This window comes from Vulpes lagopus, chromosome 6 (assembly GCF_018345385.1).
Source record: "Vulpes lagopus strain Blue_001 chromosome 6, ASM1834538v1, whole genome shotgun sequence".
Taxonomy (NCBI): domain Eukaryota; kingdom Metazoa; phylum Chordata; class Mammalia; order Carnivora; family Canidae; genus Vulpes; species Vulpes lagopus.
In genome coordinates this window covers 35,454,895-35,473,008 of record NC_054829.1, presented here as the reverse complement: position 1 = coordinate 35,473,008, position 18,114 = coordinate 35,454,895, and the positions used below count along the sequence as shown (strand labels likewise).

General features: G+C 38.5%; 1 protein-coding gene across 3 annotated transcripts in view; it reads right to left on the bottom strand.

Annotated features, from left to right (window-relative positions):
- The window catches only part of PPP2R5E (protein phosphatase 2 regulatory subunit B'epsilon), a 146,803-nt gene that overhangs the window by 55,192 nt on the left and 73,497 nt on the right, over positions 1 to 18,114 (bottom strand). For all 3 annotated transcript variants that reach the window (XM_041758523.1, XM_041758525.1, XM_041758524.1), the window contains exon 3: positions 12,169 to 12,365. In XM_041758523.1, coding sequence (XP_041614457.1) covers positions 12,169 to 12,365 — 197 coding nt within the window. The remainder of the gene's footprint in view (positions 1 to 12,168; positions 12,366 to 18,114) is intronic.

Below are 18,114 nucleotides of genomic sequence, written 5' to 3'. Positions count from 1 at the left end.
TATTAAACTCACTGAACAGTCACTGCCTAAGATCTGCTCTTAAAAATCTATGTTGTGAGTTAAGTATATCTGAATTCTTGTTTAATTTAAGAGAAAGCCTCATTTAAAAAAACAGACTAGAAGAAAATTGGCTAAAATGTGAACAGTGACTGCATTTAAATAACGAAACTATAGATAATTTTTTGTCCTCTGGTTTCAAATTTTCTTTGAAAAGCACAGGGGAAAAATATAAGAATGGGGCATTCCTTTTTTTTTTTTTTTTTTTTTGTATTCCTTTATATATTCTCCATTTCCTCTTTCTTTGCCACCATCTGACTACATTGGGACAAGAGCCCTCTGCCATCAGCCATCCTGGGTTAAATCTGCCAGCCTTAAACCTCCTTAAAGCTGCTGGCAGAAAGGTACAGACTTCCTAGGTGGGGGCTAGAGAAAGAAAAATAAGTATCATTCACATTTCATCTCCTGTTCAAAAACCTTAAGTCTCCTCTGCTTCACTTGCCAAGAACTCTGTAATCTAGACCCATCACTGCCTCTCGCCTTATTGCTCACAAGTCTTAACCATGAACCTTCCACTATCATTAGGCTTCTATTGCAAGACTAAACTTTGGTCAAAAAATAATAATAATAATAAAATAAAAAATAAAAATAAATAAAAAATAAACTTTGGTCAAAATAAGAAGAACTTTTTTACCTGCTGTAGTGGTGGCAATAACTGTTAAATTAATTCTCTCTAGAGTCTGATAGCCTCACACAAAATCATCACAGGGAAATGGTATTTCACACACAGAGACAACTATATTACACTGTCTCCAAAATTGGAAATGTAACAGTGAATCCAAAAGTGAAGATTGTTGATATTAAAATCTTAGAATCCAAAAATAGAGGTGTAAACACTGCAGTAGTCATAGTGCTTACTGTGTAGAAATACAGAGTGGGCCCTCGAACTGGCTGGTGTTTGCAGTCAAGGCCGCATGCCCCAAAGAGAGGCTAGCCACGCAATACCAGGTTTTTTGCCACATTTCATTGTGCAGGGACTTTGGCTCCTCAATCCTAAAAAGGTACTATAACTGCTAAATTAAGTACTTTCTATAAGAACCAAAGTGCCCAAGTTGATAAAACAGTAACCAACATGGGGCTTTTTTGAGGACTCATATATTTTAACATTTGCTAAATCAACTAACGTTAAAGAAAAATTAAACCTCTTAAATATTGAATTAAAAAACACACAAAGTACTCGAGGCTTCTGATGTACATCTCCAGCACTTGTGTTCTTATTTGAAATCACTATAAATAAACAGGAAAACGCCCAAACTGTCACTGTCCCTTATTCTCGATGTGTCTCTCTCTGTCTCTGTGACCCTTGATTAGTAAGACAGACCTTGGGCTAGCTGGTGAGTTATGAAAACAAAAAACACACCTGATTTAAATATGACCATAGATTAACATCACTTTTTACCCATGCAGCTTCATAACAATTTGTAAGATACACCACTCAAAGGGAGGGCAAGACAGACAACTCTCCCTCAGGGGCCTCACAGAGGCACAATGGCCTCATCTTGGAGGGGAGGCTGGAGTACAGGTCTAAGTGCCTCAGAAAGAAGCCAAGAAAGGCTCTGGGGACAGAAACGGCCCATTCTCCCTGTTAGCTGCCATTTTAAATATGGATTTAAAGATTGCTGCCTTCTGATTACTTACCCCTCAAATAACTACTCCTACTTTCCAGAACAGGGCACAACGTATTCCCCAGTTTGTACCTACTGGCAGCACACATAACAAACTCAACTTTCCAGCACCTTCTCTATTGTTGAAACTCAACGAATTTTTCTAACGTCTCTAGAGAAAAGGTCAAAAGTCCCTCAAAAGGAAGAGGCTTGCATTATTCCAGAGTATTCTATCCTATTCTCATAAAGGCCTTAACTTCTTCAGGAAGGGAAAATCCACAGTATTTCAAAGCAGCTCATTTAGTAGATAACACTATCTGCCCAGCCCCTTGCTCCCTGTTTGTTACCTACATTTCTGAAGAGCCAAAGAAACATTATATTCTCTAATGTAGCTTGCTTACCCACATTATGAAAAGATAAACTTGCTCTCCAACTTACCAAATAGTTATAAACAGTCCTATTTTTGTTCCAGAACATCCTCCCCACAATGTGTCACCCCTTGCCCTCCTGGCAATGTTTCTCCTTGCCCAGGACCTGCAGCTGCCTTAGGCTCCGGTCTTTCTAGTTTTCCCTTCACTGCTCAGCCAACCCCCACTTTTCTCTATTCATCATTGTTAACTGCATTTTAATTCTAGAAGTCTCTTATCTTATCCTCACTTTCCAAAAGCAGCTTCCTCCGCAGAAGTCACTGGATAGCATATTCCTTCTGGTTTTCATCTACAGATCAAGTTTGGCTTTTTGGCTTTTAATACTGGTGAGAAGCCAACTACCTCCTGGAAATGACCTGCTTGTTGTCTTCTTGCCAAATTCCTGCCTAAGGCATTACTGTCTCTGAGAATTCTACATTGAGGACGCTCATTTTCTCGGTCTTTTCCTGCTCACATGCATCATAGTAGTATAACCAGCTTTCTCCTTAGAGAATCAAGTAAGAAATCCCTCCCTTACTTCTGTCCTTGGCAGAGAGACGGTTGAACTACATAAACGAACAGCAAGTGCTAGAATTATCCAAGACCCACTTCTATGTATAAACCATAGGCAGTATTATCCAATCACATACATTTTTCTTAGATTTTTCCAGAAGTATTCTTTACACCTCTAACCATATTTTCAGTTTCAAGGTCAAATTAAAAGATAGGAGGAAAGAGAAACCAAAACTTGAATGCAGTACTGTAATTCATCTTGCAGAATTTTGCTGCCAGCTTCAGGGCAGAGGGAAAGAAAGAGGGGGAGCATTCTTAGAGTGAGATGATAGTACTGGATACATCAGTGCTAGACAAGTCACAGCTGTCAAACAATTTTAAGTATATTGAAAACTCTGAACAATCTGTAAGGCAGTTAAGCCAGAAGGACTACAGCTTGTAAATGAAGCAAATAGCAATCATGAGTAGCTCAGTTGCTTCCTGAGTAAAAACCCACTCCTTAGCACATTTAAATTAAACCTAAACACATTAAAATCCCTGTCAGATTCCTTAAGAGAGAATGTCTGCGGGAGAGAAATGGTAAATTATTAATATAGACATGAATATGCAAGTACATCGGGAAAATGTTTATTTAGGTAAACTAAGAGTGGTATATATACACATGTATATATAATTATACACACACAGCCCCATGTAGATTTACAGGGTCCTCCAAAAAAATTTTTTAAAGGCTCGAAAATGAAATTTCATTTCATTTCATTTCATGAAAATGAAATTTCCCACAGAGAATTAAAATTTTAAGTCAACAGAGAAAAGATATGGGAAGTTACTTTTAAGAGACCAAAACAACGACAACAACAACAACAACATCTTTCAGGCTATCAAGACTTTCCTGTAACCAGAAAACCTGATTAATCCATCTAAAGAAAGAAAACAAGTCTAGCAAGGGTGGTAGAGGTAAGTACCATGACTAATGATAGCAATAACAACATCACAACCTTATAAAGTCACAGTGGGTTAACAAACTTAAAAAAGTGAAAACTCATCTAAGATCCCTGCTAAGTAAGTAGTAGGACTGGGCCCAGGTCTGTCCATCTATACCACTTTTCCAGGAAGGACAACAAAAAGTATGTTGTACATACTTAGGTGCTTCCAAGGATTAGGGGCCGTCACAGAGATGGAGGGATGTTCAAATCATCTAACTCCCTTGTTCCAAATTCAAGCTAAGCAAGCAACGTAAGAATGCCTTGGCTGCTGGTTGAGCTTGCCTGCTTCTAATGGTGGGACAGAGAAGTATGTGGGGAGCACATGAACTTAGGAGATAGCATCATCTCAAGAACTGTAATTAGGGTGGAAGAGAGGAGAGTTTTGAACTACATGGCCTCCCCTTCTTCACTCTCCAAATACCATTCACTCTCACATACCAGGAGGGAGTGATAGAGAAGGAAAAACCGGGTTAAGAAGCACTCTTAATTCAAGAATAACACAAAAGCGGGGTAGTGAGGTGGTGAGAGGAGAGAGTGAAAGGGAAGCTGTTTCTTAAGTAAAATGAACATTTAATCCTGAAGCCTACTATTCTGGCCTTGTCAGAAGCAGCAAGAAATCCAGGGAAAAGCTAATCAAAAGCCTTATCACCTATTTATTTAGAAGTACTCCATGAAAAGATTACAGTACAGAGAAAGTAGTCCAATCTTTGGGTTTTAGTCCTCATTCCTATTGTAAAGAATGATTCTAGGAAAGTATTAGGCATAGCAGTTAAGAGTTTTGGCTCTGGAGCCAGACAGCTCAGATCAAATCAGCTCTGCCAATTACCCAGGTGAATAGCTCTGGGCAAGTTTCTTAACCTCCCTCTACTTCCTTTAAATCATCTATAAAATAATCTATATAATGCTACTATCTACCTCACAGGGTTATTGTTGTGAAGACTGAATTAGCGCATATATTGTAGTGGCTGCAGATAATTATGCTGCTAACCACAGAAGTTGTACAGGTGCTGGTGATCTTCTATTAGTACACACCTTTGTGAAGAAATTCTAAGGATTAAGTATTTGTCTACTAACTCTAAATTGTGAAACTATTATAACAACCTATCAAAACTGACACAAGATAAAACAGAAAATCTAGAGTCACACATGTTTTTTAAAAAAAGAACTCATTACCAGAAGAAACCTTCCAACAGAGAAAACCACAGGCCCAGATTGGTGAAATCATTCTAATAACTTCATGTTTTATCTTTAGTTACTGCCATAAATGGGAAGACCCTGCTCCTTTCCAATCTTATATATTCCAAGAGAGCAGCATCTAGCAGAGCACTGCAATGTAGTAAAATCAAGTTTAAACCATTCTAGAGATAGATATATCTAATATTGACTCAAAAGCTATGGATCTTCTACCACAAAAATACACACAAGACATTCAAAATTCTGCAGTCAACATCAGAGGATCCATGCACTCTATGAGTCTCTATAGACACCCTAAGATGCTAAACGAATATTAGTAAGTGAGCATTAACCAAAGAAGGAAAATACTATTGTTTAAGATTTATGGTCATTAAGGAAAGGGACAAAATGCCTGCTAGTTTCTCTACCCTCTGATAAATTACAAATGGTAACAATCTGCTCCTAACCTTGAGTAGAGAACACTTTCTGATCTCATTCTAAAAATGTCTTTTGATAATCTTCATTATCATAACTTTAAACTCTTTTCTAAGTACCAAGGAATTCTTTACTTTCTAATTTAATTCTCAAGTCCTATCTCTTAGACTTATCCTATTTTCAAATTTTGCCAATAATTTAGTTCCAATAATTTAATAATTTAGGCATTTAGTTCCTAGATGCCTTTTCCAGATATCACTCAATTCTCTCCCATTATTTATATTTTCAATAGAGCAAACAGCCCATCTCCACCACCATCACCCCCACATGGGTCAGATCTTATCTCCTTTGAGTCTGAAGAGTCACCTCCAAGGCAAATCCTGGACAGGACGTATGGTTACATTCTTTATCAGATACCAGAAGATAAAAAAGTGGAAATTTCATATTCCCCCCTGGTAGTTATCATTCCCAAGGCTACTTTAGATAGTTATTTTACAAAAGAAACTCTCCGTCCTTCAGCCAATAAAGTGTGTAGTGAAGTTAACAAAGCACTCCTAAAAGTCTGTACAGGCAGACTCTGAGACCTTTAATTGTAAACTTTATAATTTTCTACAAAACCAGATTTTTCTATTAAGTGGCAAACCAGAGCTGTGACTTCCAGTTCAATCAAAGGATATATAAAAGATAAAACACTTACTTAAATAACCAAATGATAGGGTATAATTTGAGAGTAGGAAAAGCAAAGCTAATGGTGGCCAAGAAACAATAATTAGGGCTCAAGGAAAGACTTCAAGAGAAAAGAAGAAAAAACTGTCCAAAATATTTTATCTTAAAACTATATTACCGCTGGGAAAAAATCACATATTCTACATATTGAGGTATACAGAAATTTAACCACAGATTAGGAGTGGGGCAGACTTTGAAACCAATAAAAGCCACGTCATAAGGACTAGCAAAATATGTTGCACAGTCAGTGCAACAAGGTACACTTTCTGCAGGAAAGAAATGATAGGATTGTATTCTAACGAAGATTCCACCACTGTATATGTAATCACTACCTTCAGTTATCATCTCAACTTCCTTCTACCTCATGTGCTCCTCAACCCACTAGCTCCCACCTCCACCACAGCACAAAAGCACAATGATTTCCCAGTACCACCTAAAATTCCATCATTGTTCTTTTTCTCTCTTGCCCTCCTCCCATACTGATAATTACCAATCTTTCCACATCTAGGTCTCCCATAACCTCCAAGTTAACACATCAAAAGTCAATTCCTCAGCTTCCATCCAAATCCTGCTCGTCCTCCTGCAGTACCTTTCTCAAACAAGAGCACAACCACCTAAATCGCCAAGCTATCCTACACCCCTTCCTCTCTCTCACACTCCAAACACTCACAAATGCCAAGTGACTTCAATTTTACCTGCTAAGTGAATCTCGAATGCCATCCTTCTTCTTCTCTACTTCCACACCTATGCTTGCTATAGGCTCTCCACAACTTCTCTACAAGAACAGTTTCCAAATGATTCCTCTCTACCTTCAGTATCAGCCCCCACCAATCTCTCTGGCCCCCCTGCCATTGCAATACAAACCTCACCATGTCACTCAACTGCTTCAAACTTTTCAATGGTTATCCACTGTCTATGAGGTTCTTTCAGGATCTGGCCCACATAAACAGCTTCCACTGTCACCATTCACCTCCTCCCACTCCCCAACACACACACACACACACACACACACACACACACACACACACACACGTGTGCATGCACATAATGCTGTGACAACACAGCACTACTGTGTTTCTTGGAATATAGCACAGGATTTGGCAACTCCTTTGCATCACGTAATTCTCTTTTTCATTTCAACACTATTTCAGCCACTTGGAAAACACGCATTCACCTTTAACATTCTACTGAGGCTTTACTCACTTTGTAAATAGCTTTCCTTGACCATCTCTACTTACCTCTGAGTAATTGTCCCTCTCTCTAATCCTTCCTTACCTTGTACATTCCTCTATAAATGCACATATGACATTTTCTTATTATTTGTTCACAAATATCCGTTCTACCTGATTTTGAGTTTGTTGATAGAGCAGGGCCCTGCCTTTTGTTATCATCAAAATGTAAAAGAGCGGCTCTAAATCTTTCGGTAAACTTTATCTGGAATTAACTAAAATAATGTTTTCACCAATGAGATTTCATCTCACTCTCAAACTATAACCAGAAGAGCCATTTTTGAAAAGGAAAATGTGTAGATATAAAGAATAGAATACACAGAATTCAAGTTTGGGGGGGTGGATTAAGCACAATATTACTTGGAAAGCCAGAAATTCTAAGTCTTTCCAATGGATGCATGGCAACAGAACCAAAAAGAAAACATTAGCATAATGTGGTAAAAATACTGCCTCATGGGGATCCCTGGGTGGCGCAGCGGTTTGGCGCCTGCCTTTGGCCCGGGGCGCGATCCTGGAGACCCGGGATCGAATCCCACGTCGGGCTCCCGGTGCATGGAGCCTGCTTCTCCCTCCGCCTGTGTCTCTGCCTCTCTCTCTCTCTGTGACTATCATAAATAAATAAAAATTAAAAAATTTAAAAAAAAAAAAAAAATACTGCCTCATGGACAGAAGCCTGACACTTGAGATGATACAAAGCAGAATGTGCCAAAGCCTGAAGGAACTACAAGCCCTGATTCTCATTTTTCCATCAGATATGCTCTCATGAGAAATACATACCTAAGCAACTATTTTGGAAGCAGAATCCATTCTAACTTTCTTAGGCTGTGTTGACCAAAAGAGCTAAGTCTTCAGAGCTGGGATGCGAGGGCCACCATCATCAACCCGCTCCATTTACAGCAGGAGAAAGTGGGGCTTGAGAGAAATTACTTGCCCAAGATCTCACCACCAGTCAAGTGGAAGATGAGAAATGAGGAAAGTGACTTCCACAAATTCTGCCTGGGGCGCTCTCCACTACCCAGCACAATTCTTCTGCAAGTAAGCTGGGTGCTACATTGTTTTATTTTATTTACAACTGAAGAGCTGTACTACACTTTCTTAATTCTAACAGCCTGGAGGTGGTATCCAGACTTCATTTAAATGCTAAAAATGGCTTCCACAACTCATAGATTACTTTTATCTGTCACTCTTTCCTTGCCATAAAGGGATTAGAATTCTCCAAAGATAAGTCTCTTCAGGTTAAATCAAAGGCTTCTGGTAACAGTGCTGACACCAGAACATGTCATCATAAATTATGACTCATCCAAGTTCATAAAACCTAGCTATAATTTCATTGATATTTCACTAAAGCACCCCCATTTCCTTCACTAGTCCTAGTGAAGCAGCTGCATTTTACAGTAACAAGATAAACTAGGTGGGGACAGTGACATTTGTTTGACAGATCATCTTGGAATTACAGAATGTGAGAACCACTGAGGCAACGGACTACAAGACATCCAGTTGACAGCATCTTAAGTTCACAAGCAGGAACTCTGGGTCCCACCAATTATTGTAAAATCGAGTACCTCATAACAGAATAGTCAAAACATAATAATAATATTTTTGACTGAATGCTTGCCATGTTTTAAAGCTTTATACACATCATTACTGCCAATCCTCATGAAAAGCACCAAAAGGCAGGTATGATACAAAGTGAGCAGTGGCAGCACCAGGATTTCTATATACAAGGGGCCTAAGAGGTAGCAATATGGAAGGGGATAGAAGACACCAAGTGGGGACTTGGTTCCAACCCTTTTTACACAGAGCCATGAGCACCTTGCTTGCTAGACTGTATGTATAACTGAGGTGGTGAGAACCTTGATGTACAAACAAAGCACAATAATTTTGCTTAGGCAGAGTATTTACAGAGCAGTGTAGGAAGGACCATGGCTACCCTTCCCCCGATCCCATGTATGTCTCAGTACCACACAAAAACCCAGGGCTCCAAAGATGGAGGGCACCATCCACAGTGATGGAGCAAGTTAAGTGTGGCCACAGCTGGCACGCAAACCCAGGTCTGTGTGGTTGCAAAGTCTTTTCTCTTTCTACTTTCCCACACTGGCTCTTGCTCTGTAAATACCCCCACGTTGTCTAAGAACCCTGTAAAATTAACAGCTACAATTTCACAAATCATGAGATATGAAAAATAAACTATACCTCTGAAAACCTTAAACTACCATCTAGAAAGTAAATTTTCTAATGTCCTAGAACAGCATGTGTGCCATAGATTTAACACCTCCTAAGGTAGGGCTCAAGTATATTTTTAAAATACATTCACACACAACTGATAGGAGACTTTAAAAAAAAATTGGGGGGGTAGCGAGTTGGGGGAGGGTAGCAGAGAAGGGAAAATAGTCTCCTTTAAAAAACCAAAGCTAGCGGTGCCTGGGTGGCTCAGTGGTTGAGCATCTGCCTTTGGCTAAAGTCGTGATCCCAGGGTCCTAGGATGGAGCCTACTTCTCCCTCTGCCTATATCTCTCATGAATAATAAATAAATAAAATCTTAAAAAGAAGAAAAAAAGACCAAAACCAAGCTGGTTTCATAAGAATAAAAGAATTTTTTGATTATGACAAATACTGGGTTTATTTATTTATTTTTTAAAAAGATTTTATTTACTTATTCATGAGAGACACACACAGAGAGAGAGGCAGAGACACAGGCAGAGAGAGAGAGGCAGAGACACAGGCGGAGAGACATGAAGCCTACAGGAAGCCTGACATGGGACTCGATCCCCGGTCTCCAGGATTACGACCTGGACTGAAGGCGGTGCTAAACCACTGAGCCACCCAGACTGCCCCAAATACCGGGTTTATAAACTGAATATAATCCAATGACATTCAATAGCTTAATCATAATTCAAGAGCCTGAAATGCCTACATTTAGGAAAGAATTCACTCACTCAACAAACTCCAGGTAGGCCTGTGCTAGGAGGTATTACAGAGGCCATGAGATGTGCAGGAACAGTTCCTGCCTAGAAGCATTATAGTCCAGTTAGAAAATTTGGATAAACACATATGAAAAAATTAAAAAGCAGCAAATGAACAAATTCCCAAAGGGTGGATTGTCAAGAAGTGGAGGAACTGAAGGAAGGAGACAACTTGGGGCTTTTCGGTATCAGTAGTGGCACTTTAAGCCAAGTCTGGAAAGGAAGGGGAGAATCAGAACTAGAGGCAAGGTCAGGAAACACTCGAAGGTCCAGAAACAGGGGGTAAGAAAGGCTACTAAAAAAGACAACAAATCAGTAAATATACAGATGTTCTCACACAAGGGCAAACTGCCATATATATATGAATATTCATAGGATAGTGGTTAAATAAATTATGGTGCATCCAACGGTGAAGTATTACACAGCTTTAAACCTAAATAAAACACCTTTATGTGTACTGATATGTACTATATATTTATAAGTAAAAAAAGCAAGTACAGATAAGTGTGTTTTGTATGCCACCACTTGTGTATTTATACCTATCTGCTCATATACGCTTATGTATTCATGGACTATCCATGGAATTATACAGAAGTAAGTTATAAAACAGTGGATACCTCTGTCGGCTGAGGACACAGATAAGTTAAAACCAATAGGCCATGCTCTATAGAAACTAGATAAACTAGAGAAAATCCTTAATATCAGGTTAAGAAGTTTAGAGAGCATGCAAACTCTAGAGCAGGGCTTCTCAACAATGGTACTACTGACATTTAAGGCCAGATAATTCATTGTTGGGGGAACCATCCTGTGCAGCATAAGATGTTTAGCTGCATTCCAGCCTCTCTCCACTGGATACTGGTAGCATCCCTGGTTGTGACTGCCAAAAATGTCTCTAGACATTACCAAAGTACCTTGGGAAGCAAAATCAGCCCTGGTTGAGAACCACTGCTCAAGAGCTACAATGTTAATAGTTAATCTACAAAATATTCTGCTACTATATTCTTGTAAATTAACAACAAGAATGCAATATACACTCAGATATAGACCTGAGAAATACATTGGACATTGTTTTGAAATGATCTTCATACATCAGTCATTGCTTCTCAAATTATGATATTCACATCCCTTCCCAAATTTGAACTATTCATTTTTAACCACATCTATTCCATCACAGATGTCTCTCTTCTGTATTTGTTGAATACAAAGGATAAAAGTTGAATTGAAAAGTTAGACAGATTTTCAGCAGTAGAGAGAGTGGGCCAGATTCTCCAAAAGGCTTCCCAGGGGTGCCCTGACCCTTTTGGATCTCTGCGGCATAATTTCACCAGTTGGAAGAAGAGCTCCATTTCCCCCAAAAAGCACATACTCTTTAGATGCAAGATCTTCTGGGATGCCAAGGAAGGCAATCTTCTCACAGAAATCTATCAGAAAACCATATTTTGGCTCAGCTTTTTAAAAACTAATATAATTATTGACCCAGTAAGAATATAATTACTTCCATTATGCTAATAATGTGTTTCCTCATAACTCCTAATGACCAAAGTGCAAGAAGACACTGTTCAAAAATAATGAAAGATATCACCCTTGATTTCAAGATTATAAAGACAATGATTAGTTTATAAAGCCAGGACAGGCTTTAACTAGATTCTACAAATCACAATTTTATTAAGGTTAAAGCTATTTCTAATTTACCACAATGAACAGAGAAAAAAAAAAAATCAAGACATCCAATGGGCTTGAATATCTTTCAAACACAGATCTAAAACTCGTGTTGATTTTCCTGTGTCTTGTTTTTTCTCAATGCCAGAAATCCAAGAATACCCTGGCAATCCTGGCTTCATATTTTGAAGTCATTGATTCCTCCAGTACTGTTGTAGGTGAAAAGTTCTGGATTTCATTCTCTAGAAATCATACTCTTCAAATTCTAGTATTATTCCAACTACTTTAGCTTAGCTTTCAGAAGGCTGGCTCTCATTTGTGGAGGTGACCTCCAGTGACCTGACTGCAATAAATACACCTGTAAGTTGCTATGGAAGGTGCTTAAAAGTGTCCGCGGCGAAAAAAAAGAAACTCACCATTCTAACTACTTCAGGGTAAGTCTGCTCTGTCAAACAGCCTCTGCTTATTGTAATGTAGTCCACCAGTTCATTAAGAGTGGAGCGCTTGTATTCTTTCATTTTAAGATCAGATAGCGTGTCCATGAAGTCAAAAATGACACAGCACTGCTGAAGTTTCTTTAGGAACAGTTCAGGCTGCTCTGAGGATGGAACGTCTAAGAAAAAAAAAGGAAATGGTGTAAGTCTGTCATCAATTTCTAGGTAACAGGAATTCTCTGTGAAAGTTACTTCAAAAGCAAGCTCAAAAAAATAAGAATTCACATGACAACAGTGTTCTTTTTAACAATTACACATGGGCAGGAGGGGATACCACAGCCACTACTTCAGAGATCTTGTCTTTGAAAACTACATGGTACCAACACCATGCACAGCATTTGCTATTCCACAACCAAAGATTGACCAAAATCCCAAGAGCCATTAGAAAGTTGAAGCAAATTTTAACCAAAAACACCCCCATGTCAAAACCCCTGAGCCAAAAACACTGAAAAAGGTCAAACTTCCCATTATAAGGTAAAGCCAGAAGTTTTCACTGTTGGTTTAAATTAGTTTTACTAAAAAAATTTCAAAGCAGAAATGTCAGTAACTTCATTTTAATTTCACACTGACATCCTTGGTATTTAAAGCAACTGTTGTATGTGTGTGTTTATATTTTTTGTTTTGTTTTGGCTTGACATCTATGAAGTTTCTTTGTCAAGGAAACTTGAAAAAAAAACAACAAAATGAAGTAATATCAATTCTCTCAAAAAGAACACACCAGTAATCGGACAATAAGAGCAAACTCTACTTTTAAATCAATGCTCTCTCTTTTGACCCATCTTATTCCCTTACAGTGGGAGAAAACCACTAGCATCCTCATTAATATGTTCTCAGAATAAACATCTGTTCTTTTTCCACAAACGGCACATCAGACATTTGGTTTGGTGTCATTTCTAGAAACTAGATAAAAATTTTACATTCAAATTCCCCAGTTAGAATGAAAACATGATCTACAGCTGGACTTGAAACACACCAAGTTGTAGATAATCCATTCCATTCCTGTTTTACTTTCACTACTTTATTCCCCAAACTGGAACTTCTCTTGCAAGGGCAATGAAATTATGACCAGAGCAGGCTCCTGCCTTCATCCAAGGTGATTAACTCATTAATCCTCAAGACACTCTTAGAAGTAAGCAGGTAGCATTATTATTCTCTATTTTTTCCAAAAAGAAAATTAGACACAGTCACTGAGGTCCCACAATGAATGAATTATGAAGCTGGGCATAGTGCCCAGGTCTCTAGCCACATTTCCACATTCCCTCTGTACTACTCAAGGACTTTAAACAATGTTTGGCCAGTCACTTGCAACTACCCTCAGTTACCAGCCTGCCGGTAAATGCTTTATAGCAGCCCTAAAGCATGGGTCCCCTATGCTCTGGAGGTAAGTGCAACAACTAACAGGCTCACCTTACAACCACCAGTAGCCCCAGCAGAAGGGAGTGAGAGTTAGGCTCCTATTCAAAAGGTCCACATGACTCCTCTCCACAACTCCCTTCCCTTGTTCACATCCCACAACCCAAGCGCTAGCCCAAGTAACAAGGGCTTCATAGATAATTCTCCCAAAACACTGCCTACTAACATCAACATTAAGGTAAGCCTAGATGAGAGTGGACAGGACACCTGAAAACATAGGATTTCTCTACCAGATACGAGGGAACAAGAAGTAGTCAATATTTTCAAAGGTATTTAGGACATCACTGCTAGTCTTAGCAAAAACCAGATGTAAATTTAGAAATTATTCTTAAGCAGTACATTTCCCCTCCTACTACCACCCCCACAGGTCTCCAAAAGCTAATGTATCTTATAGTCAAAAAGACTCTGGGATTTGAGTTAAGCCACAAGATGTCTTATTCCATGCCCCTACACTGAATCACTTTCAAAAAAGAAAAAAAAAAAAATCTAGCTTTGGATTCTAAGAACTAAATTTAGATCAAGCTTTCTCTGTAATCACTACCTGCTTCAAATGTTCAAAATTTAACTAATTTTTTAAAAAATACTAAACAAGGCTGCTTACGAACATGGCTAAATATCCTTAAACAATGACTGCTTATATGCAAAAGACCATTATGGTTAACTACTGAAATCAGACCCCATACCTCAAAGTTGAATGGAAGTTTTGATGCTGCATAGGGAACAAAACCATCTTATTAATGTAACATTAAGGCGAAAATCTTTAGAAGAAAATTTAATTAATCCTATTTTTGCTACAGTAACTTTGATAAAGCTTTAAAAACAGACCATCTACATGGAGAACTGCATAACTCAACACACAGGAATTATGAAAGCATCTATAAATGATAGCCTTTCCTCCAAAAAGCAAACCGTCATTTAAGTAGGGACAACAATGATTAATCTTTGTGGTCACTGCAATAATATTCAAGAGACTCATATATTAGGCTATTTTAAAAATTCAGGCAATTAAAATTTAGTCTTTTTTTTTCATGTTAGGCAGTTGAAATTTATGCTTTATCCAAATTGATGTAATGTCATAGACAAATGTGAAGCAGGCTATCCATCTGCCTAATGGAATAATGACAATAGCTTACATTTACTAAGCACTACAGGCTACATTTATTATGTACTATGTACTATTCTAAGCATTTTCACATACTGTATCTCATTTAATCCCACCAACAATCCTATGCTGTAGGTACTATTTCCAATTTAGCAGATAAAGAAATCAAGATACAAAAAAAGTCAGTGACTTGCCCAGAATCATATAGCTAATGAGCAGTGGAAACAGGATTCAAACCCAGACAGACTGACTCCAGAACCAGGACTCTTCACTACTATGCAACAAACTCAATATAAGGCATATCACATTTCATAAAACTGGGTGTGTACAAAGATAAGAAGAGGAAGAACACAGAAGGAAACCAACAAATTAATCTCCAACATGTCCCATTTATAAAGAATCTATCTCCCCTCTAGCTCATTCCCAAGATTAACACATACAGCAATAGGTATTCTTTATCCTTTATCATAGACTAAATTATTCTAAGATAATCTCCTCTCCCTAAAGAACTGAAGTAATCAAGATTCACTGAAAGAAAAAGAGTGAGGAATGTTCCTCAAAGAGCCAATTCCATTATAACAATTAAATTTTTTTTTCATTCTCACTGAAGGAAGACCTAAATCATAAATCAGTCTGAGCAAAGGGCTCCTCTTATAATGTCTGGCCCCTGGATTGCCTCAAATAGCTATGTTGCTCCCAAACTCCTTGTCTCATCTCCTAATCCCAGTGAACTATATAAAGGTATGAAAATGTAGACCAGGCCAGGATCAGAGAAGAAACACTTGGAGTAATCCAAAAGATTTCAATGATATAAGTTTACTGTCTAGGGAACCAGTCCCAGAAGCAGAATAAATATCTTTATGAAGAAACATGTATAAAAAGTATTAGGTACTAAGGACATAAAGAAAACACCAAAAAAAAAAAAAAAAACCACCATAAATGATAAAAAGAAGACATTAGATAGGCAATACATTTTGACCATAATGCACTAACATTAGATTTTAACAATTCAAAATGACCCACCTCCCAAATCCAAGCTACCTGAAAATCTAAACACCTCTAAAGCAACTCAGATTGAAAGTGGGGAAAAAATTACAGACATTTAAAAATAAGTGTAAATTAGAAAAATTAAAGGTCATCTTAAAATCCCAAAGGAGACCAGGCAGTATGCTTATGCCATCTCTTCCAATGGAAGCCTCTGGTCTACACAGGCCATCCCTCCCCCCAGAAGAAGAATTCTACAGGATCATAACCATAAATAATGAGGAATCAATAAGTGGTTATGTAATACCATGAAGGTCATTAGCACAACAACCCATCCATTAATGTTAGTATTTGTTTAAATGAGAAATAACTGCTCCAACTATCATAGCTTGATAAGATTTCTAAGGTCAGATTCTACTGCTCTGGAACAACTCTGAAAATTACATTGATTTGTAGAATATGTTTCTCACCCAAGAATATAAAAGTAACCAGCTAAGTGGTCAATCTACTTGGCAGTTACATTTCTCACCACACTGTCCCTCTTTTTCCTTTTCAGCATTACGTATTTTCTCCCATATGCCTTCCTCTCTCTCTCTCTCTCTCTTCCTCTCTCTCTCTCTTTTTAGAAAGACTTATTTACTTGAGAGAGAGAGAGAGAGAGAGAGAGAGAGAGAGAGCATAAAAGAAGGAGAAGGACAGAGGGAGAAGCAGACTCCTCAGCCCGATGTGGGGCTGGATGCCTGGATCCTTGAGATCATAATCTGAGCTGAAGGCTGTCATTTAACTGACTGAGCCACCCAGGTGCCCCTCCCATATGCCTTTTCTATTACCATCCCCCAACATTCTCCTATCAATTTTCATCAATAAGCTGGGGGAAACGACTACTCCTACTTCTAAGGTGTTCATACCCAAATAATTTTAAAATTTACAAGTACAAAAAGGGATGGGAACATGGACACAGAATTCAACAGGAGAGGGAAGATGCAAGTTCAAAGTAAGAGACAAGGGCAGCCCCGGTGGCGCAGTGGTTTAGCGCCGCCTGCAGCCCGGGGTGTGGTCCTGGAGACCTGGGACCGAGTCTCACGTCAGGCTTCCTGCATGGAGCCTGCATCTCCCTCTGCCTGTGTCTCTGCCTCTCTCTCTCTCTCTGAATAGATAAATAAATCTTTTTAAAAAAAAAAAAAAAAAAGAGAGAGAGAGAGAGACAAAGATTCTCAGGGCACCTGGGAGGCTCAGTTGGTCAAGTATCAGACTCTTGATTTCAGTTCAGGTCATGATCTCAGGATTGTGAGATCAAGCCCCGTGTCAGGCTCTGTGCTAGGTTAAGATTCTCTCTCTCCATCAACCACTTACTCCCTCTCAAGAGAGAGAGAGAGAGAGAGAGAGAGAGATGCTCCTTGTGTCCAAAGAACTATATACATTTTAGTCACAGCCCAACCTCCGTAGGGGGTTGCACACATTATATGCACACACATACAATTCCCCTCCCCCTCACTATGATTTCAAGGACTGGTTGTTTATTAGATGTTTGTCTGGAACTGGAAAAAGCAGCTCATTCCTCCTTAGCTTCCATCATTCCATCCCATCTGATGTTTGGGGCACAGGATCATGGATCCAATATTAGCCCATCTTCCCTCAAGGCCTGACTCAGTCAGGATTTGCAAAGCAAAAAGTCGCAAAGGTAGAAGAATTAAAACAAAAGTAGGTATTCTTGGGTCTGGTGCCGTAAGACTCCATTCAACTGAAGCTGCTGAAAATCAGAACATTAAATTCACACTTGCAAATAGGCCAACCAAATAAATAGAGAAGGCCCTCATCATTATAACACTTACTAGCTATGTCTTCATAGGAAAAAATGCAAACTGATAAAAAAAAAAAAAAAAAGATGTGGGTTGGTAACCTGTTCACACATAGGCTATTAAAATAAATGTGGAAATATAGTGAATAAATATTTCTAAAAAATTATGCTTGCCCTGGAAGCTAAGCAGTAACATTATTTGGCCTCCTAAAGAACAATATTTATAACGAATTATTTCAATTCAAAAGATCTGAAATAAAATCCTCTTAAATTAACAATACTTTTCATCTGAAAATGTCCTAAGCTATTACCGGGCCCTTTTAAATGCAGCTCTCACAAAAAAATAAAGGTACCAGCACATATGAGAATATAAACATGGTCTTTGATTCCCCACTCCCAACTCATCTCTTAGAACTTTCCCTAAGGTGTTTAAATCCCCATCCATGTATGCTATCAGTCCCTCACACAACCTCTAAAACTTCAACAAAGTCAATGAGAAAAGCATATGAACCTATATTTACAGAAAACTAGTTTCACAGTAGTAATGAGAGCTTAGCACTAAAATACAAAG